This window comes from Alligator sinensis, unplaced genomic scaffold (genome assembly GCF_000455745.1).
Source record: "Alligator sinensis unplaced genomic scaffold, ASM45574v1 scaffold610_1, whole genome shotgun sequence".
Lineage (NCBI taxonomy): Eukaryota > Metazoa > Chordata > Crocodylia > Alligatoridae > Alligator > Alligator sinensis.
Genome location: NW_005842348.1, coordinates 406,201 through 428,214, shown reverse-complemented (window position 1 = coordinate 428,214; position 22,014 = coordinate 406,201). Strand labels below are relative to the sequence as shown.

The 22,014-nt window shown below is 50.8% G+C and overlaps 2 protein-coding genes across 2 annotated transcripts in view; one reads left to right on the top strand and one right to left on the bottom strand.

Annotated features, from left to right (window-relative positions):
• Positions 1–14,883, top strand: part of DNAH1 (dynein axonemal heavy chain 1) — a 176,203-nt gene extending 161,320 nt beyond the window's left edge. Inside the window, exons 74-80 of the mRNA XM_006028963.3 lie at positions 2,555–2,731; positions 3,615–3,785; positions 8,331–8,461; positions 9,074–9,218; positions 10,152–10,358; positions 11,139–11,373; positions 14,470–14,883. Of these exons, the coding sequence (XP_006029025.1) occupies positions 2,555–2,731; positions 3,615–3,785; positions 8,331–8,461; positions 9,074–9,218; positions 10,152–10,358; positions 11,139–11,373; positions 14,470–14,591 (1,188 nt within the window). The 3' untranslated portion in view covers positions 14,592–14,883. The remainder of the gene's footprint in view (positions 1–2,554; positions 2,732–3,614; positions 3,786–8,330; positions 8,462–9,073; positions 9,219–10,151; positions 10,359–11,138; positions 11,374–14,469) is intronic.
• Positions 14,884–15,333: 450 nt separating this feature from the next.
• Positions 15,334–22,014, bottom strand: part of BAP1 (BRCA1 associated protein 1) — a 20,014-nt gene continuing 13,333 nt past the window's right edge. The window contains exons 13-17 of the mRNA XM_006028979.3: positions 20,923–21,395; positions 20,474–20,634; positions 19,066–19,158; positions 18,245–18,317; positions 15,334–17,475 (exon numbers count right to left, since the gene is read on the bottom strand). Coding sequence (XP_006029041.1) covers positions 17,342–17,475; positions 18,245–18,317; positions 19,066–19,158; positions 20,474–20,634; positions 20,923–21,395 — 934 coding nt within the window. The 3' untranslated portion in view covers positions 15,334–17,341. The remainder of the gene's footprint in view (positions 17,476–18,244; positions 18,318–19,065; positions 19,159–20,473; positions 20,635–20,922; positions 21,396–22,014) is intronic.

The window sequence follows — 22,014 nt, the reverse complement described above, 5'->3', positions numbered from 1 at the left end:
GCGATGAAGTCGCCAGAAGGGCAAATAGAACTCTGGCATGCATCAGCCGATGTGTTGCCAGTAGATCCAGGGAGGTGCTCCTCCCTCTCTGTTTAGTGTTGGTGAGGCCACAGCTGGAGTACTGTGTCCAGTTCTGGATGCTGCACTTCAAGAAGGATGTGGATAAACTTTAGAGGGTACAAAGAAGGGCCACTCATGGTTAAGGGCATGGAGGATAAGCCCTATGAGGAGAGACTCCAGGAACTGTTCAGTGAGTAAAAAAAGACTGAGAGGTGTCTTGATAGCCGCCTACCAGTACATCAGGGGTGAGTATCAAGATCTAGGAGAGCAACTCTTCAGGAAGGCACCTCAAGGGAGGACAAGGATCAGTGGGCATAAGCTAATAGAGAGTAAATTTAGGCTAGACATAAGAAAAAACTTTCTAGAAAGAATCTCAAATACACTCCCAGCAGAGGTGGTGTAGTCACCCTCCTTGGAGGTGTTCAAGATGAGGCTGGACAGGCACCTTGTTGAGCTCGTCTGAGGCCAATCACTTCCTGCCTATGGCAGGGAATTGGACTTGATGATCTTACAGGTCCCTGCCGGTTCTATGATTCTATAAAATATGGCCCATGGGCTGGATCCAGCCCACCAACTCACTGGATCTAGCCCACAGATGGCTGCCAGCTCTGGCTGCCACATGGTGCTGGGCAGGCAAGCAGGACTGCTTCTGCTCAGCATCAAGCATCAGCTGTGGACCTAGGCAGGGCTTCTGCCACAGCGGGTAGGCAGCATTTCAGCTGTGGATGCCATGGACAAGTTCAGGAGTCTAGATGTAGAACCTGCTGGCAGCGTCCACAGCTGATCCACTGCACTCCCAGCATGGTGGAAGCTCCTTCCCAGTGCCCCAACATGGAACCTGCCAGCAGCATCAGCCATGGATGCAGGCAGGAGCTGCTGCGCTAGGTGGGTGGCAGTGTATCTCTCTCTCCCCCTCCTTCCCTTCCTCAGAACCCAGTTGAAGCAGTAGTTCACCAAGAGCCCTGACACTGAGATCTGGACCCAGGCAGTTGCTTCTGTTATGCCAGGTGGGTGTCAGCATCAGCTGTGACACTGTCAGCAGGTTCTGATGCCACTGCCCACCTGGTGTGGCAGAAGCTCCTGCCTGGATCTACAGCTGAGCGTCCAGGCTCCTGGCGAACTGCAGCTTCTGCCAGGTTCTGAAGTGAAGGGGAGAGAAGAGAGAGCGACAGAAAGAAGAAAAAAGAGCAGAGACAGAGATGGATGTGGCCCTTGACGGGTCCCCAAAACTCATTAAGTGGCCCTCCAGCCAAAATAATTGCCCACCCCGACCTAGCCTATTTTCCAGTGCTCTCCTTGAAGTTGGCCAACCTGACAGGTAAGATGGAGGCGTATGTAAGGCTGGGAAGAAAAAGCAAACTAGAGGGTGTGTGGCTCAGTGAGATGGATGCTACCGTGGGAGGAAGTAGTCCCTGGGTTCTAGGTTGACTCTTCTTATTCCCCGTAGGACAGATAATTTCTCCAGTGCTCTCTCTCTTTTACCCAATAACTGTCAAGTGCAAGGTGTAGTAGACCAGCTTTAAGAGGAGGGCAAAAGAACTGTTGAGGCACCATGGCTTGGTGGTTAGGATACTGTGCTGAGAAGCATAAAACATGGGCTTAGGCCTCCTCTGGATGAGGAGGGTCTAGAACTTGGGTTTCCTGCTCACTGGGCAAGAGCCCTGGGCCCTCAGCTCTTACTACTGCCGCTTCCCTTCCAGCAGGTACACATGCCAGGTAAAATAGAATCACAAACTGTAGTTATGCAGCTGCGTGTGCCATTTATGCATAGAACGCAAAATAAGATTCAGTCCCCCACAATGTATTTGTAATACATGCGCATACATGGAGTCCGTGTGTGGGGACTAGATGCATCTAGGGAAGTCAGGAAAGAGATCTAAGTGCCTAACAGCTGTCAAGTACAGTGTAGGGACAGTAATGAAGCTGTACAGGAGCAATTTAGCAGACACTGGCTAGGTGGCTGGAGCTTCAGAAGCTGCCTCCAACTACAGCTGTTCATCTTCTCATCTGAATTCTGTGGAAAGATCAGTGGGATTCTTTGCAGTCACACAGGAGCCCAGGTGCAGCCAAAGATGCAGTTAGGCCTGCTCTGTGCTGCATGTTCCAGGCACAAATCCTAACTCCCATTGCACAGCTCTCCAAAGAGGCTGTTCTTGGTTACCCCAAAAGGTCATGAGCACAGCAGGTATGCTGGAGGTGAAACAAGGCTCTGCTCTGATGGGCCCTACTGTCCACAAGTCCAAGCACCACATAAGTTAGAGGTGTTGTATGCACCCTCACCACAGTGGGCAGTTCCCGCAGTATTCCTTACTGCTAAGGACTAGAAATTTGTACCTGACCATTCAGCGAGGCAGTCTGTGCCAAGGGTTTGCCAACTCTTTCCTTTATTTCCCTCCTTGCTGAAATCCACACCGATGTGCCAGCTGGACATTTGCCACTATCTGCTTAGGGTAGGATAGCACTTCTAATGTAGCTTCTCTATTTTCTTTGACAGGTGCTGAAGTACACAGCTGGTGAGATTAACTATGGAGGCCGAGTGACTGATGACTGGGACAGGCGCTGCATCATGAATATTTTAGAAGATTTCTACCAGCCAAATGTTCTAACTCCAGATTTTGCTTATTCCAAGTCAGGAATCTACAAACAGATCAGCACTACATATGACCATAATGTAAGTAATTCAGCCAGTGAACACCACACATGCTCCTAAACTCACAGAGCAAAAGGCAAAACAGAACCATGTGACTGTAATGTTGTGAGGTCATCTGTAACAATGCTGTACTCTTCCTGTTCACTAGAGGAAAACACAGGATGATAACAGCCCACAAACCCATACCATGTATCAGAATCTGTGCCCTGTTTAACAATAGGCGCAATGGTAGGTGTCCAGTGGAACAGTAGAAGACAATTTGTATAAAGGATCTCTGCTGACAGTAGAAGTGGGAAGAGTGATTTTGGATATGTGGGTAGCTATCAGCAGAATGCCCCAAATAGGAAGGTAGCCTTTGTAAAATGCACAGTATTGGTATAGTTTATTATTTAGCATATTTGGTTATCAACATGAAGAAAGCAGTGCAAGTCTTACTGCTGTTAGGCTCTAGGTTCTGTAACACTCTATAGGCGTAATGCCTATATGACTACTCCCCTTACATTCAAACTCCTCTCTCAACCTCCTGCAGCCAAACTACATAGCACGTGCTGGCTTCTCACCACCTTCTCTCATATGTCAGCACTGCCACAACCTTCATCACTCTGAATTCTCCCCTCTCCTTCATCTGCCTTTGAGCCATCACATTGAGAGTGAACAACATTATGTAACCCTGAGCTAACTTGGAGGGGAGTGTTACATTTTACTGCAACAAACAGGTATCACCTGATAAGAACCAAGGCTGTAGAAAGGCCAGTAAATTAGGGTAACAGGTAAATGCACATGTACCAGTCAGGGTCAACAACAATCTGAACAGACCCCATACCTCCATAGCTGTGCTATGCTTCCTTTCAGCCATCTTTAGTAATGCTCTGCTCCTCCAACCTACATGCTTCTTTTTCTCTAGGGCTACCTCCAATACATCAAGAGCCTGCCACTCAATGACATCCCAGAGATTTTTGGTTTGCATGACAATGCCAACATCACTTTTGCTCAGAATGAGACTTTTGCCCTGCTTGGGGCCATTGTTCAGCTGCAGCCAAAAACATCCGCCTCGGGAGGCCAAAGCAGGGAGGAGGTGCGTATTTGTAGTGCCTGGGGTTGCCACATGCATGATAACATGCTCTGTTCTGTGCTTTGTGTTGCCAGGTGGAACAGTGCGATGTGAAGTCCACACTGGATACTGTTTTTTACTATAGCAGTATCACCCCCCAGCTCTGCCCATGCTGAGTCTCCTAGACCTAGGATCATCAGACCTTGTCGGTTCTTGGAGGGAAGATCCTTCCACCCCCACCTCCCCCCGTAGACTTCCCATGCAAGGAAAAGGCAGGTGTTACAAAATGTACTACTAAATAGATGGTGCACTTCCCCCCACCCCAAGTCAGGATTGAAGCTAGGGAGCACTATACAACCATGGGTATCATTCAGATATCAAATAGGAATCCAGACTTAGTCTGTTCCTCACAAATCCCCTGATGATTTTCATGGAGCTGCTAGCCTCAGTCCTGGCTTGTCTCATGTCAAGTCAAGTCAAGTCAAGTCAAGTCAGTCCTGAGGCTATACTGACTGTTGGGGCACCTTTGATGTAGCAATAACTTTCTTCCATTCTTCCTAGTCTTTTGCAGTCCTTGTACAATCAGTCAGTTTTAATCCTGTCCAATCCTTGATGTTTGTGGTTCAGCTTGTCCTAGCACAGGGAATTTACACCTGCTATGGTGATGGATTATAGCATCCTTCCTGCTTTTAGCTGACGGTTCATGCAAAAAAACAGTAACCTGGTACAACTGTTGTTGCCTCCCACCCCAGAGGCCTGCCTTTCAGTGTCTCCCTTTCATAGAAAACTCACTGAGCTCCTGTGGGCATCATGTACATGGCAAAGGATATTGCAGGAAAAGCAGCTCTGATGGGGCACAGTGTTGTGCCTCCTCAGATAAAGGAATCTGGTACCCTTCTCATCCCCACTGCAGACTCATTTGGAACAAAACTAGGTAAAAAGTCTGATGGGAATCTGGGAAGTCCTGCAACAGCTGATCTGGCGTTAGCGTCTCAGAGAGGTTTGCTTCCCAATGGGATTACTGCATTGGTGTTACAAAATCAATGCTGCTTTTGCAGAGAAGCTCTGCCTTGGGACTCCCCTAGAAGCAGTTTTCTTTGGCCTCCCTCTCCTAAGAGTCCCCCCTGCAGCCATCCCTGGTGTGGCTTCACAAGGGGCAGCCTCTGGCTTTGAGACTGGCCTTTCTGAGGCCCTGGCTTCCCTGGTGCTTTGCAGCACCCCCACCAAGAGATCCTTCTTTTTGATCAGCTCCTTGGAATGGCGGGGGGTGTTTTGTTCTTCAAAGAAGAGGGGTATCAGATTGCCGATGCCCCAAACAGCACTGCAGATTCTGCTTCAAAACAAGCTGTCTTTACTGTGCCACTCCCATTCCCTCAGTCCTCCCTGGGACCTTCTCTCCTTCTTCCTTGAGACTTTTTCTCAGCCCTCTCAGAGCCTTCACCCGTTCTCCTCAGGCCCAGTCAGCCACACGTGCAATGAAACAGTTTCAAAACTATGGGACAACACTTGCCCAATACAGTGAAACAGAAGGTCATGGGTAGGGACCTAACAAAGTCACAATTTTGCAGTTTTCATGGACATTGTGAATTTGGTAGGTCTGCCACAAATAAGCACAGGAACTGCAAAAAAGAATAGGGAAAAAAAGAAAAGGGAGCTGCAAACAGAGGTGGGAAGCCCTGGCATCCTGAAGCACTGGGGGGGAAGAGAGGGAGACTTTCATGGCAGATCACAGCAGGCCCCCCCACCCCACACCTTTGATTGGCTGAGAGGCCCTAGAAGTCCCAAACCTCGTCCCAGAGATTGACAGGTGGGCATCTATCAATTTCCAGGAAGGGTCGAGACTTCCAGGGCCCCTCGGCTAATCAGAGGCACGGAGGGAGGGGCAGGGCGCTGCTCTCTGTCGTGAAAATGGCACCTGATTCTGCGCCAGGACCACAAAATACGGAGGCAGCTTCTGTGACTTAGGTAGTCCCTGTTTGTGGAGAACCAGGCAGGGAGCACCCTGCTGCCAGGCCCATGCTGCCATCTCTCCCTGGGCTGAAATGGGCATAAAGGTGTCCTGTTTATGAAACTATTGACAGCAAAGCCTAATCCCACTGATTCCCCCACCAGAACTGCAGGCTAGAACTCACCCTCCCACCCCCCACTGAGCCTTTCTTTGTCGTATCTGGCCCTCTAAAAATGGAACTGAGCCAGATTACTGCATGCAGGAAACCAGGAATGGTCAAATTTTCCTCTTCGTGCATCCGTAATATATTTTAATTACTCTGAATGTGAAATACCTACTTGTTGAAATCCGACTGGGCCAGGCTCCATCTCAGTAGTTTGGTCTTGGCGCCTTTCATCTGATTTAACCAGGCAAGTAATGAATGAATGACCTGTGTACACTGTGAACCATCTTCCATATAGATAGGGTTGCAATTCCTTCAGAGCCCACATCTCAAGAGCCAGACATTTTCAAATGTAGCAAAGGTTTTATCCCTCAGATACTCAATGGGGTCTCTCTCTCCCTTTGGGGATCTGCTTGCATTAACACTGCCCCCAGCCTGGTTTCTGAGACCTCTGTGTAAACCACAAGGGATTTGTCAACATCTGAATTATCTAAAACCAGGTCTCTGCTTAAGGAACAAAGAGCTCTCTGACATGGTGTAGTCCAGATCACCCTGTCTTACCCTTTTTGTACAGCTCAGTGATGGGAAAGCCTGGTACACCTGGCAGTCCTGTTAATACTGGAGATGCTATTTGTCTTTTCAACCCATTCAAGCCAAGGTGGCCTGGAACACCTGGAAAACCTTTGCTGCCCTCGAGACCTGGCAATTTTGTGAGGCCTGAAAGCCCAGGGGTACCAAATGTTCCAGAAAATACACCCCATTCAACCCTTGACTGACAGGGCTCAAAGATGGCTTCAGTTCAGACTTATTGGGGTGTAGGTTGTAGCCGTGTTGGTCTAAGGACATAGGCAGACACGGTTCTTTCGGTAAATCTGGTATCTTTTATTAGACCAACTTCAGTTCAGAATAGCACTTTGAACTCATACAATCCCAAATCCATGCTGAAAACAGACTTCCTCTTGGCAACTTCATCAAATGGGTTTGCCAATACCCTTTGGTCAAGTCCAGTAAACTTTCCATGTGTTCAATAGGGCAAGCTTGTTCCTATTGTTGTAATTTTACACTATTCCTTGCAGGTACTGCCTGCTGTCTAAGGGTCTCTCTTGAGTCTCCTTCCCCTTCTACTGGAGTATCTTTGATTTGGGTCCTACTCATCCTAGGAAAACTTTCAGCACTCCTAATCTGAATCAAGACTCAGGTCATGCCTCTCAGGCTGTCTGGAAAGGGATTTACTCCCACATATATGGCATCCTCCATCAAAGAATCAATTATCTTTGCTTGCAGGGCTAACTGAAGTCTCTCCTTGCTGGAAGCTGTGAGCTCCAGCAGCATCTCTGCTGGTTGCTTACACACTCAGTAACCTCAGTCTCCTCCCCCGCTTCCTTCATTAGGGCCCTGAGGTTGGAGTCCTTCCTACTGTGACTTACCACAATAATCATCTGTTGCATCCATGTCCACCCCATTACTAAGGGGATTTCTGTACCTGGTGCAATACTAGCTGCAGGTAGCCAAGTTAGTCCTCCCCCTTTTTCAAGGGCTGTTACTTTCTCGCCAGGGACACAGACATCTGATGTCCGGGAAGGAATAGGTAGAGACCTGGGCTCCTGCATCCCTCCACTTCATGCACCTCTTGCCATTGGTCTCTGGCTTTCTAGACATGTTCCACATTTTCTGGAAAGAACTCCAGCTGAACATGCTTAGTGAGGACCTTTCCTGATTCCACCTCTTGGCACCCAAAACTTTGGTGGACATAACTACCAGTTGCAACTGGGATAGATCCTCCTGCTCCACCAACTCAGGGCACTGAGTTCTCAAGTATTTAGTAGATCCATACTTGAAACACATTGCTTTTGTGACAACTGGGTTAAGATTAGAGCCCATTTTTCCACCCACCCATAGGGTAAGGCTGTGCCTCCTCACAGAAAGAACCAGGAAAACAGCAGAAACTGTGCTACCACTTACCAGCCACAATAGATTGACAGCCTTCAGCAGACAGTCCACTAGGTTTCAACAAGAAGCTTCTTCCACATGTAGAGACTATAACCAGAAGTGTGCTAGGAAAGGCTCCTTTAACCAGGCAGTCTCCAAGAAGGGTGCTTCTCCAAGTGTCAGATCACCTTATTTTACACTAACCAACCGTCTCTGGCTATGAGTTGCCTTCCCTAAATGAGGTTTAACACTCCAGGCATTGCTGTCTTGTCTTTCCCCACTCGTCTTGTCTATTAAGTCCCCTAAGGACTCTCCTAAAGGGAGACCTCCACAGAAGGTCAGGAGATATCCAACAATTCCCCCAAGGAGCATTTTATGGATGACATAAGTAGAAAGAACCTTCCTGCTAAACTTATAAAAGTGTGGACCTGAAAAAAACCTGTTCATTTCCTCTTTGACCTTGGTCAAAATTCACTTCCCAGAAGCAGTTTCCACAGCATCTTCTCATCCTATTCCATCTACCTTCTAGGTGGTAGAGGAGACATTGAAAGACATCTTGGAGAAGCTCCCTGCCCCAATTAACCTGAAGGATGTGATGCTGAAGTATCCAGTGCTCTATGAGGAGTCCATGAACACGGTGCTGGTGCAGGAGGTGATCAGGTAAAGGTTTGTAACTGCCTGTAGGGGCATAGGCACGTGAGCAACTTCCCTTGTTGGGGAGGGATATCACTGTGCATCCCCCCCACAAGCTGTCATCCTGGGGGAAGAAATACCATGCGAGGCCTCTTGCAGCTGACCATGAGGAATCATGGAAGGTACCACATGCCCCCTGCACAGGGTAGGGCTGCAGTACCTGTACCTCTCCCTCTCAGGTGTCAACATTGCCAGAGCAGCTGCAGTTAAGGCCCACGGCCTTAAAATCTCACCTGTTCTGTTGGGTCTCAATACAGGGCTTCAGATTGTTCAGTGGGTTTCACCCTGCAGCTGGAGCAAAGGGCTTCAGAACAGAAAGCCTGCTTGTGGTAGTCATGTAGATAAGGGCTTTACATTTATGAGGCAGCACTTACCACAAGAACCGGTGTTCACTGAACTTTTAGACAGGCAGCCTGAGCAGTAAGACTAAAAATGGGAACCGCGTATCACATAGGATCTTGTTTTTACATTAAGACAAGGATGGTGTCGCTGAGCGGCACTGGTTTTTGGGAGAAAGCTCAGGCACTGCTGATGCACTTGGGCCGCTTCGCTGCCTCAAAAATCTCATTTGTTGCTCAGGTACAATCGGCTGTTGGAGATAATTGCACAGACTCTGAAGGATCTGCTGAAAGCTCTTAAGGGCCTTGTGGTGATGTCCTCCCAGTTAGAGCTGATGGCCAACAGCCTGTATAACAACATTGTCCCAGAGATCTGGAACACCAAGGTACTGTCCACCAGGCTGCTCTACTAACAGTAACCATCATAGTGCTAGGCCAGTCAAGTAAGGGACATTACCACAGCAAAGTCTGAAGTGCTTTTCTTTGCAGTGAGGAAGCCTGTGACTCGAACAAAGATGACTAAATTGCAGGCACAGTGGGGTAACGACACTAGAATCTCCTTTCAAAGGGTTCCAATTTGGTTGCACACTGAAACAAGCTTAGGGGGCTGTATGCTACTTCCTACAGCACTTCCCACATGAGAAAACCACCAAGGAATTCAGCCTGAATGGCAGCCATTTCTCAGGCCTGTGTCCAATGAATCCTGTACTCTAATTGGGTGGAATAGTAGGGATGCAGGCTCACAGAGATGCTGTAGCAGGGCTGTGCAGCTTGCATGGGACTGGTCCAGCCTTGCAAAGATCAAAGCAGACCAGCACTGTTTCTTGCTTCTCTGTAACTCCTTGCTCTGACTGGTTGTAGGAGTCATATTTGTATAGTGACTGTACAGTTACTCAGCTCTTCATCAAATGAATCCTGTACTCCGATTGGCTGGGAGTCATTAGCTAGCTGGAGTGCAGGGATTTGTGTAATTACAGTTCTATTATTCCTTAATGATATACAAAATATGTAAGTCTTCCAACTCCCTGTGGTTACTATAACAAATAAATATTTCCCTAACAAAGACTGGCCACTATTTAAAGTGGAACACACTACACTGGTGCATGTAGTAAATGCACAGCACAGACCTTGGAACAAGGAAACAAGCCTTCTTGCCTTCCCCCACCTCAACTGGCACCATGGGTTGCCCCACCTCTGGCAGGCTAATTTTGGGATCAGTAGTCCCCAAACTGCCTAGGTTATTTGGCTGGAGACTAAAAGCATCTGAAGGGTGACTAAGCTTGGCTCTGTGCAAACAACTCATGTGTTGGTCTCTCCAGGCCTACCCGTCACTGAAGCCCTTGGCCTCATGGGTCAGTGACTTGCTGCAGAGGATTGATTTCCTGCAGAGATGGATCAATAATGGGATCCCACCCGTGTTCTGGATCAGTGGATTCTTCTTCCCCCAAGCCTTCCTCACTGGGACTCTGCAGAACTTTGCCAGAAAATCCATCATCTCCATCGACACCATCTCCTTTGACTTTCAGGTCAGTAATCCAGGGTGAGTCACTGTTGTTGCTCAGTGGTTTAGTTTTCAGCAGTAGAAACCACACACAGGACCAAGGGACCAGAAAAAAAAACTACTAACGTGTCCAAAACCACAACCTATGCAGTCAGGCATCTAGCACTAAACCTGTGCTTTGGCTAGTGCAGGGGAACAGCTGCTGGAGTGGTACTTCTGAACAGTCTTCATGCAGCCTTGGTAGATCTGTGCAATTGTTACATTAGGGCCACCTCACTGGGTCCTATGTGCTTTGAAGCCTCTAGCTTGGAACACAGTTCAGATGTTGTCCCTAGCTTGAGGTCACCTAGCTCAAGGTCACCTAGCTCGCTCTCACTGCAGACCTCCTGGCAAGCCTCTTCTCCAACAATGCCCATGGGAAAGGCCATCCCTAGCAGGGGGCAAATCGGAGCAACCACCCTGGGCTCTGCTTTGGGCCCCCCCGCCCCGCAGAGCCAGGCAGAGAGGATGTGGCTGCTGCATTTGAAATTTGACCCACCCTCCCACCTGGTGGGTTGGATGTCTTTGCCTGTTGCGGCTAGAAGTTCCAAACGTCATCCATCCCACCACAGCCAGTGTGCCGGGGCTTTCAATCCCCAGCATACACGTGCCGTGGGAGTGGGGGCTCACACCCTGCTGAGATAGTCTCTGCTCGTGGGCCTAGTACAGATCCCATCAGACCACCCCCTGGCTTAAATGCACTTTCCTGGAGCCTGTGCTTCACTGCAGGCATCTTACTGACTTCTGCTCTTCCTGTCCCAACCAGGTGATGAGGGAGTCAGTGAGTGAGCTGACCCAGCGCCCTGCTGAGGGTTGTTACATTCATGGCCTGTTTCTTGAAGGTGCTCGATGGGACCCCTCTACCTTTGAGCTAGTGGAGTCACGTCCCAAGGAGCTTTACACAGAGATGGCCATCATCTGGCTAATTCCTGTCCCCAACCGCAAACCTCCAACCACAGGCATCTACTTGTGCCCAATCTACAAGACACTGACTCGAGCAGGTAAGGATTCCAGTGGAGGGAGTTCTCCAGAGGCAGCACCTGTGAGGATATGCTGCTAGCAACCATGAAATCAAAAGCAGCATTCTTCAGTTAGGTCAGGATACTGTTCCCTGTACTGCATAACCACTGGCTGTTAATCAGCAGGTACAGATGATCTCCACCCAAGGGTGCTGAGGGAATTGGCAGAGGCCATCGCGGGACCCCTGGCACAGCTCTATGAGCACTTGCGGTGCTCTGGCGAGGTGCCAGAGGATTGGAAAAGGGCCAACGTGGTCCCCATTTTAAAAAAGGGGAGGAAAGAGGACCCAGGAAACTATAGGCCTGTTAGTCTTACCTTGGTCCTGGGGAAGCTCTTTGAGAAAATTATCCAAAAACATCTGTGAGGGACCAGCAGGAGAGATTATGCTTAGGGGCAACCAACATGGGTTCATTAAAGGCAGGTCCTGTCAGACCAACCTGGTGGCCTTCTACGACCAGGTCACAAAATCCTTAGATGGAGGGGTAGCAGTGGACGTAGTCTTTCTGGACTTTAGGAAGGCCTTCGACACTGTCTCTCACCCCATTCTCATCAAAAAGTTAGGCATTGACGCCACAGTCACCTACACGGTCAGATGGGTCGCAAATTGGCTACAGGGCCACACCCAGAGAGTGGTGGTGGACGGGTCATTTTTGACCTGGAGGCATGTGGGCAATGGGGTTCCCCAGGGCTCAGGCCCGCACTTTAACATCTTCATCAGCGACTTGGACGAGGGGGTGAAAAGCACCTTGTTCAAGTTCGCAGCTGACACTAAGATGTGGGGAGAAGTGGGCACATTAGAAGGGAGGGACAGGCTGCAACTAGATCTGGACAGGTTACAGGGGTGGGCGGATGAGAACAGGATTGGATTCAGCACTGACAAGCACAGGGTACTGCACCTGGGGAGGAAGAACCAGCAGCATACCTACAGCCTGGGGAACTCCCTTCTCGTCAGCACAGAGGCAGAAAAGGATCTTGGAGTCATTATAGACTCCGAGATGAACATGGGCCGCCAATGTGAGGACGTGGTCAGTAAGGCTAACCGCACCTTGTCATGCGTCCATAGATGCATCACGAGCAGGTCCAAGGAGGTGATCTTCCCCCTGTATGCGACATCAGTCAGGCCACAGTTGAAGTACTGCATCCAGTTCTGGGTGCTGCAATTCAGGAGGGATGTGGACAGCATCAAGAGGGTCCAGAGAAAGGCCACTTGCATGATCAGATGGCAGGAGGGCAGACCCTACGAGGAGAGGCTACGGGACCTGAACCTGTTCAGCCTCCACAAGCGAAGGCTGAGAGGGGATCTGGTGGCCGTCTATAAACTTACTAAGGGGGACCAGCGGGAATGGGAGACTTTTCCCCTGAGCACTACCAGGAGTAACTAGGAATAACGGCCATAAATTGGCTGAAAGTAGGTTCAGGCTGGACATCAGGAGGCGCTACTTCACCATCAGGGCAGCTAGGATCTGGAACCAACTTCCAAGGGAAATGGTGCTCGCTCCTACCCTGGGGGTCTTAAAAAAGGAGGCTAGATAATCACCGAGCCGGAGTCATTTGACCCCAGCATTCTTTCCTGCCCATGGCAAGGGGTCAGACTTGATGATCTGCTCAGGTCCCTTCTAACCCTACCAACTATGAAACTATAAAGACCCAAGCAATTAGTTGCTCACCTTGATAACTGGCCTCACACTAAACAATAACACTGCACTAGATTTCATATGTGAGCACTAGGGCTGTGCAAAATAGCTGCATTTTGATTCAGTTTCTGAGGACAGTGATTTGTTTTGGTGTTTTGGATCACTGCCGTTTCATTTCTGCTGAATCCCCTTCCAATCTTTTTCGAACAGGGTGCAAGGGAAGCTTCACACAACCCTACCCAGCCAGGAAGGGCTTGGGGCCAGGGCTATAGGTGGCTCTTCCTGGGGAGGACCATTGCCCTCCTTGCAGGCAAGGAGACCCCCGTGCAGATCTTTGATCCCTGTCACACTGAGTCATGGGACAGGGAAGCAGCACAGAGTGGTGAGCAAGCCTTACTGGTCCCTGCCATGCGACTTGGCTCCATAGGGAGCAGAAATCCATGTTGGGGTCTCCTTGTCACTGCTGCCCGCCCCACGCTTCCCCGGCAATGGGCAGCCGCGGCGAGGAGACCCTGGTGCAGACCTCTTCTTCCTGCAGTGCCAGGTCTCGTGGCAAGGACTGCCCAGCCCTTGGTTCAATTACCCCAGCTCTTCCTGGGGGGCAAAGGCCCCTGGATCTGCACGCTAGGTTTCAGCAGGTTGCTGCTGCAGGCTGGGGGCCCACACCCCCTGGGAAGAGCTGGGGAAATAGTCAGAGCTAGGGAATCAAACTGGGAGCTTAGATGTCAATATCAGAGCAGTCCCGCCCCCCCTTAGTTTTTGTTTCCCCGCAAGCCCAGCTCTGAAACATTTCCAAAACGTTTCGGAGCCTTCCAACTTGTTTCAGAGCCTTCAGTTTCGATTTGGATTCAGCATTTCAGGCACCAAAATGGCCTGAAACACCCCCGAAACAAAACGGCTGCCAAAATTTCACACAGCTCTAGTGAGCACCACACTTACTCTCTTGTGCTTCCCACTACCCAGATCGGCTTGTTGCATGAATAGCTAGTTAACAGCATGGCCAGATGGCCTCCCTGTGTACCACACCCCTGGTTGACTTGTCCGCAAGGACTGAACCTAGGATCAAAACACACGAGCCTCCCTGTTTAAGGCCCCAGAACATACACATAGAACCTGTTCACAGGACTATAAGAAAACCCTCCTGCTTGTTCTGTTACCAGTCAGCAAGTGACCTGGTAACTCCCAGCCTGCTGGAGAAGTGTTAGCAGCTGAACCTGGCTCTGGAACAGGGAAGGAGAAATGCAGGGTGAAGATGCAGTGTGGGAAGGGCAGTGCTAAGATAGGAAGCTCCTTCAGCCATTGGTTATTGACCATTGCTAACAAGCAGTCAGATCTCCTTGACACTGCAGTAGCAGTGGGATTGTCTACAAGGCACTGTACGTGCTATAGGACTCTACTATCTGCACATCCTCTTCCTACAATCTTTATTTTTTCCCATCCCAGGAACCTTGTCAACAACAGGTCATTCCACCAACTACGTAATTGCCGTGGAGATCCCCACCAGCAAGTCTCAGAGGCACTGGATTAAGCAGGGTGTAGCCTTGATCTGTGCCCTAGACTTCTAGCTCCCAGAATGCCACCTAATCTTAGAAGCCATAGCAATGACGCAACCAACTCACGAGACGCAAGCCATTGTTGCTGCTGTCCTGTAGTCCTGTGCATTGGGAAAGCGTTTGAGCAACCCTGCAATTATTTCTCCCTCCCCCTCAGAGCTGTTATGTATTTAGTCTTGTTTTGTTAATACAGAGCTGTTCTGTTTCACCAAAATACTGTGCTTGATTCTTTCTAGCCAGTCTCTTAACCACTGCTCTAGCATAAGGCTCTGTTTTTTAGACTCAAAGTCCCCTTCAGAAAATGCCAGCTTATTTTTCTGTAGTCAAAAAGCAAGTGAAAGCTACTAGAGAGCAACTTAGTAAGACCCTGACTGGTCAAAGTGTTTTCGACATTGTGGATTCCTATTTGAAATCTCTGGGTTTATCATGTGAATCATGTAGGTGTTTGCACACCTAACAGTCCTAGTGTTGTGCATCATGCTGGAGAGTCACTGTGGCTAATTTCAACACTACTGTGAAACAAGCAAACAGGGCAGGAAAGAAGCACCTGCTCAGATAAGGCTTAGAGATTAAATAAAATCAGCTCATTCCTTGGCCAGGGCACAGCCACCACCTTGCTGCTGCTTCTTTTCTGTCCATTCACACAGATGCATCTCACTTTTTTGTGAAACAGGAAGTCCCCCCCATCCCACTCGTAAAACAAGCTTGTATCTTGTTCAAGCACACCACTTGTTAAACACCTCTCTCCAGGACATGTGGTATGAACAGCTTTATTCTTTCCAGCAGATCCATTATTTACAGCGCTTAAAATCCGACATGGCAAGAGACAGAGGGATGTTCTTCTCCCATCAACAAGTATCAAAACAGCTTCACTTTACTGTGCTGATCTGCACAAGTGTGGACTGCAGTTCTTCAGGGAGGCTGCCCTGCTTTCACTTGCATCTACATCTTCCTTTAAGACTTCTCTCCCCTTCGAGCCCCATTAAACAGCCTCGGCAGCCTGTTGTCAGGCCAGCCAGGTCCTGGAGCGGGAGGAACCATGCTTCCCCTTACGATACAAGCCTGACAGCTGCTAGGGTCAGGAAGGAAGAAACCCACCTTCAGCAGTGACAGTCAGCATCAGCACAAGGAAACGGAGAGGGGAGCATAGGATAGAGGCAGCACCTAGAGCAGGGGAGGCCTGTTTGCATGTCAGTCTATTCCTGTGTAAAAAGGGGCTCACCTCACATAAGAGAAAAGCTCTCAACTAAAAAAAACCCAAAACGAAACAAAAAAACAAAACAAAAAGACGAAAACAATGCCATTTCAGCCCTGGGCAGCTGTGAGCCCCACTTTGGTCCCTACCTCTTCCTGCTGTTTCCTCCTCTCCTCAGCCACACAGCTGTAGTTTCTGGGGAAAGCCACCCTTATGCTGGAATACACATACTCCCTGGGAACAGGCACAGGAACAGTGTGTCCAGGCCCGCAGTGAGTGCAACAGACTATTCCTTCCCAGGCCCCTTTCAAAAGATTCCTTTGAGCCATAGTCCTTTGGAAACAGACCTGCCAAGCCCAAACAGAGTGGGCTTGTGCCCCTACCCAAGTGCCTCATGTCTCATTTGGATCTCCTGAAGCTACGGACACATTCTTGTCCCTCCAGCCTCACGGAGCCCGAGCAGCAGTACTGGCCTCTGCACAGGGAAGGAGATGGTCTCGGAGACTACTGCCCACCATGTCCTGCCTGAGGCAGTCCTTCTACAACAGGTCACACAGCTGCTCAGACCAGCGCAGGAAAGCCACAACTAGGCAGGCACAGCTGTACCGAGCCACACAGCGAGAAAGGGGCAGAGTGAGCACATGAGGTCAGGTCATGGAGAAACCTGCTCTGCGCTCACCTGGGGATGGTGACCACAGTAAGGAGGGGGGGAGATGGGACTGAGCCAGGCCCTAGGAATCTCCTCCCCACATGGAAGGGCACTCAGTCTGCATCACAAGGCCACCTTGGAAGAGCCCAGCCCAACATGGAAGGGGTACATATTGGCACAACTAATGTGAGGGCAGCTGCCTGGTCCTATATGGGGAAGGCTGAGCAGCAGTGCTCAGGGTGAGGCCTCCAAGGAGCTGCTAGGCTTGGGAACAAGGACAGAACCAAAAATAAACATTTGCAACATAGAAAATAGATATCTGAATGTCCGGGGGGGACACAGAGCTCAAGGCCCAGACACTTAAGACCACGAGCCACAGCCAGCTGTGGTCAACATGGACACATGCCAGCATTGCTGGGGAACTGGAGGCCTTGCTAAGACAACTCCAGCTGCCTGTCCCCCCATAGGCTGGAAGTCAGTGGGTTGTCCACTCCTCTCCCAGTTGATTTCTGCCTCAGTCCTTGGCCAGAAAGCCACTGCCTCCTGCCAAGTGTTATGCAAAGCAGCCCAGGACACACTTACCACATAGATCTGAGTGTTTCTGTGGCCCCAAATTAGGCAGCCAACACTACAGACTGCACCCCCTGGGTCTATGCCCTGCTGCTGGGCCTCACTCTCTGGGAGTACCCCTGGCTTGTTCAAGACTCAGGGTACCTGGCTGGGAGGAAAGTCCAATCTCTGCCTCTACATGCAGCAACAAGGACACGAGCAGGAAGGTCCCAGCCATGGATTTGCATCAGGTCCCTCTTCCCTGGGCAAGGGTGAACCACGATATTTGAGGGCCTGGATCTCAACAGTGGCCAAAGCAAGCAAGGCAGGCATAGGGTTCTGCTCACAGCCCCGACTCCAAGGATGATGCTACTGGCGCTTGGCTTTGTAAGGACGGGAGCGTTTCCGACGGTCTGGTTTCCTCTGCTTGTGGAGGCGCCCAATGCTGACTCCCTGCCGTCTACGCACAGAGATGTTCTGCTCCACAAGGCTGGCCAGCATCCCTGCAGGGGAAAAACAGATGCATCTGAGCTGACTCAGGAACTGCCTACCCACAAGCCTGCCATTTTCTGGTCTCAACTCCCTCCCAGAAACACAGACACTTGACATTACAACTCCTCATTAGCTCACCTACCTAGCCTCACCTGCTTCTAATCTGGAGACCTGGATGCTCTAATCACCAGAATCTCAGCTCATTCAGAAACCAAGTCTTCAGGTTTCAGAGCAAAGGGTACCTGCTTTCCAGAAACCATCCCCCTGCTTCCCACTACGAATGCAAACCCCACAGAATATACATACTTGCCCCCAATGCAATGGACTGTTCTACGTGCAAGAAAATGCCAGCAATTATACATGATTTGCTCATAGCCTGAAAAGAGGCACTGTCAGCTATGGGAAGCCAATCCCAGGACAAAGAAGTGCTCCATCCCAATGAACAGACTGCAAGAGAGGTCAACCCTTCAACAACTCCAACCTCTGCCTTGAGAAAGCCACAGGGGCCAATTTAAAACATCTCACCCATCCAGGAGTAATGAAACAAAGGTGAACCCTGGATGTGCAGCTCTCCCCACCTAGGTATGCATAGGGGGTAGGACTCTCCCCCCTAGGTATGCAGTAGCAATGCACAGGGGGTAGGACTTCCCCCCCTCCCCCCAGTCAGCAAGATTGGGAAGCACCCCACCTGGTCGCTGGGGTGGGGGAGCGGGACACGTGCCCCACCCCGGCTAAGGTGGCACCAGTTGCCCATAACTGCCTGGAAGCAGCAGGCCTCACCTTCCTGAGCCAACATAGAGATGAAGGTGCAGATGAATTCATCGTAGTTGTGGGTTCTTCTCTGGTCATCAATCTACAGAAGGTAGGCAGAGAGAACTCAAGGTGAAAGGCTGCTCTCCAGAAGCAGTCACAAGTGCAGCCCAGCAAGCATCCCAGGCTGGAGTCCTATCAACAGGACAGGGGACAGGAAAGGAATACCTGGATAATCAAATCCAGACTCCTGCTATCCCGGGCAATAGACTCAGGAGCCTGATGTGAGCTCTTGGCTGGTTTGGGTCCTATGCTTAGGCCTCAACACATGGAATCAACAACTGAAACCAGTTTAAAGCCGCTGTCCATATTGGAGTTTTCAGTTAAGAGATGTCAGGGGAAAAGACAGTCAAGATGGCTGATCCAAGGTCAATTCTGTCTCAAAGACAAGATGAGACTGTCCCAATTCCATCTTGCAGGGTAAGCCAAGTGCTCTGTGGGGCTTAGTGCACCCAAGGGCCCAGCAGGAACTGTGCTGGAAGCCCAGCAACATCCTTCCCCTCCCTAAAGTCTCCTACATACCAGTGGCACTTGGGCCAGCAGGGCAGTTCTATTAATCAGCCTCAGCCTAGCTGCGAAGCTCAGTCATACTGTTCTGTGCTGGGAAGAACTCCAGACTGGGCTGCTGGACAAGGGGCAGCTTTCCCAGCCTGGAGTAGAGGACTGATAGAGACTGGCTCCATCCCCTCACCATACCTGCCCCCCACAGCTAAACAAGTCTCTCCCACATGCCACTGTGACAGGGTTTATCCTGCAGACTCCCAGGACAAACAGGCAATACACCAGCGCACCTTGAATTTTTTCCTCTTCTCTACCTCCTCCTTCAGACAAGCCTCGTAGTTGGCAATCTCTGCTTCCACACACTTCAGCAGTGCCAGCAGCTCCTGCCGGGCCAAACAGAGAGCACTGGTCAGCACCTCCCTGCTAGGTCAGTGCCAGAGCAGCACATAGGGAAGGGAGGGCTACAGACAGCACCCACTGCTGTCACAGTCCAGCTGCCTCAATGGAAGGGCTGGGTGGGAATCATAATGCTTCATGGAAACCAATGGTTTCCAATTAAACAGTCCCTCTGAGCCAAGAAGAAGTGCAAGTGGGTGAAAACAAAACCAGTCAAATCACATGCTGGTCAGTGGGGATAGGTGGGTTTCCACCCAGCATGTGATCAGTTGGCTCTTTTGAACACATCCATGGACTCTTGACCTGCATACAAGACATTGGACAGCCTCAGCTTCATCCTGCATCAAAAGGAAACTGCCTTCTCTGGGCAGAACCAAATTCTAGCCAGACCTACCCAGTGCATCATGCCAGGCCAGACAAAGCCATGCAGCTCTGGCACATACACCCCCTCTGCTAAGACAGGGAAGGGCAGGCTCCAGGAAGGGGTGCTGGTACGATGGCCTGTCTTATCCAGTACAGCGAAAAGAGCTCCTTCCCCAGTCGGATGGCTGTGCAGTACAGCAGGGCACAGTAGGGGGGGCGGGTACAAGGGAAGGTGAAGTTACATGTAACCGCAGTGTAACAGGCTGCTCACAGGCACTTGAAAACTGCTGAGGGAGTTTGCTCAGTGGAGCTCTCCACAGGACAGAGCTGTGTAAGAACAGCAAAGCACATGGCCACGAGGATGGCCCAAGGCATAAGGAGCTCATCTGCTCCTGCACTGCAGCACAGCAGTAATAACCAAGAAGCCTCTAGTGCCCTACACAAGGTGAGCTCGTGACCTCCACTCAGGCCCTAGTGGACACACTCACTCCTGAAAAAACAAGCCACAAGCTAGAAGAACCCCTCATTGCCAGAGAAAGGCCAAGCCCCCTCAAGTAGCTCAGTGCGCAAAGTTGGCCTGTCGCTGCTAATGCTATCACGGCTCTGTAGACAAAATGGGAAGAGTCCAGGGCTCTCCTGCTGGCCCCCATTGTGGGAGCTGAACTACCTATGCTGCTAAAGGAGTCCACCTGGCCAGAACAGTCACACAGGAGACCAACACAGAACCAAGTGTGGTTGCCAAACTCCAGAGACACCAGCCTCTGGGCCCCAAAAGGTGAATGCCATTACTAGGCACGCAATCCTCCCATAACACCATACAGGGGCTGCAGACAGAACTGGCTACTCCAGCCACAGGCCATCAGCAGCATGCAGCAAACAGAGAAGGGATGGTAGCAGGGGCTGGATAGACCAGCTCCCACAAAGGGCAAGGATACTCACTTTGGGAGAATACTTTTCCCCGCCAACGTGATCACTTGGCCTGCTGAGTCCAGCCTTCTCTTTGCTGTCACTGGGCTCGCTGGCTTCCCTCTCCTCTAGTTTAACAGCAGGGTGGGCCTCATCGCTCTGTTTGATAGAAGGCAGGGAACCTTTTCCACCGTCTGGGCATGCCAAGGAAGGAAACATTAGGAACTAGAGCGATGCATCAACTCCCAGGCCAGACAGGCACGTTCTCAGTAGCCAAAGGATAGCTGCTTGCCCTCCCCTTCCCATCCATTTCAGACCCCAGCAGCCCACCAGGTAACCACTTGCTTATTCCAGCCATAGCACAGCCAAGCCCTTCCCCTCCTCCCCAGTGCAAAAGCCCTTCAGTAGTGGTGGGAGAGGTGCGTGTCCAACCTGCTCAACTAGAACAGCTGTGGCCTCCCTCCCTGCCCGCAGGCACCCACCTGTGATGGCCAATGGGCAGAACACCCCGTCCTCAGTGAGGTGCAGCAGGCCTGTGCTGATAATGGGACCCAGGTCCCTCACAGCCCGATTGTAACGCATGCAGTCCACGCGCAGCAGGCTGTCCTCCTCCCCAAAGAGCACCTTGGAGATGTGGGAGGTGACAGGGCTTGAGGGCCGGGTGGGGTTGGCTGAGCGGATAGGAGAACGCAGTGGTGAGTTGAAGGCACTCCCTATCTCTGAGGCAGTGTCTGTACTCTCATTGCTGGGTGTGGGGGAGGGCTGGGAATGAGTGACAACAGCCACAGCAGCACCCCCACTGCCAGTCTTGATGGAAAGGGGGATGGAGAGATCCTTTTGAGACTCCTTGAGCTTCTCCGCCAAGACGTTTATGGTGTTGGGCTGGAGGACAGAGAGCTGGCCATCTGCTGCACCCCCAACATGATCCTGCTTCACCAGCCCCTTCCTCTTGTACCTGCCCAAGAACATGGGATAGAAAGTGAATCACAGGCAGCACCAGGTGTAGTGCCCCAGCTGCTGGGGAGGATCAACGCAGCCAGCTCTCTAGGACAGTGGTTCCCAACCTTTTTTATATGCTGCGGAAGGGCACAGGAGCAGGATGGGGTGCATGAAGCCGGCTGCCTCCCTCCTGGGGCTGCCCCGCTTTAACCCTGCGTGTGACAGCTGGCAGCAAAAGCCACTCGCCTGGGCAGACAGATGGGTGTCCGAGCAGAGGGCTCGTGCCATGACCCAGCATCCAGCCCTTAACAGCCCAGTGCCAGGCCGTGGCCCGGTGATTGGGAACCTCTGCTCTAGGATGAAGCACCCAAAGTTAGCAGACACTAGAAAACATTCATGCAAATGATCTATCCAACACCACAGCAAGTCTGCATTAGCCTGTCTTGCTCCCACTTCTGCCAGCCTCTCAGTCCTGGATTTAAGCAACAAGACCATTCGCCCCCTTCTCATTCATAAATTAGTGGCTTTCAAGCACAGCAGTACTCCCCTATGCCACCAACAGGACCAAGCAAGAGTGTCGATACCAGCCTGCCTCTTCAGCTTTCCCATGTTCCCTATGCCTGCCACAGGCCTAT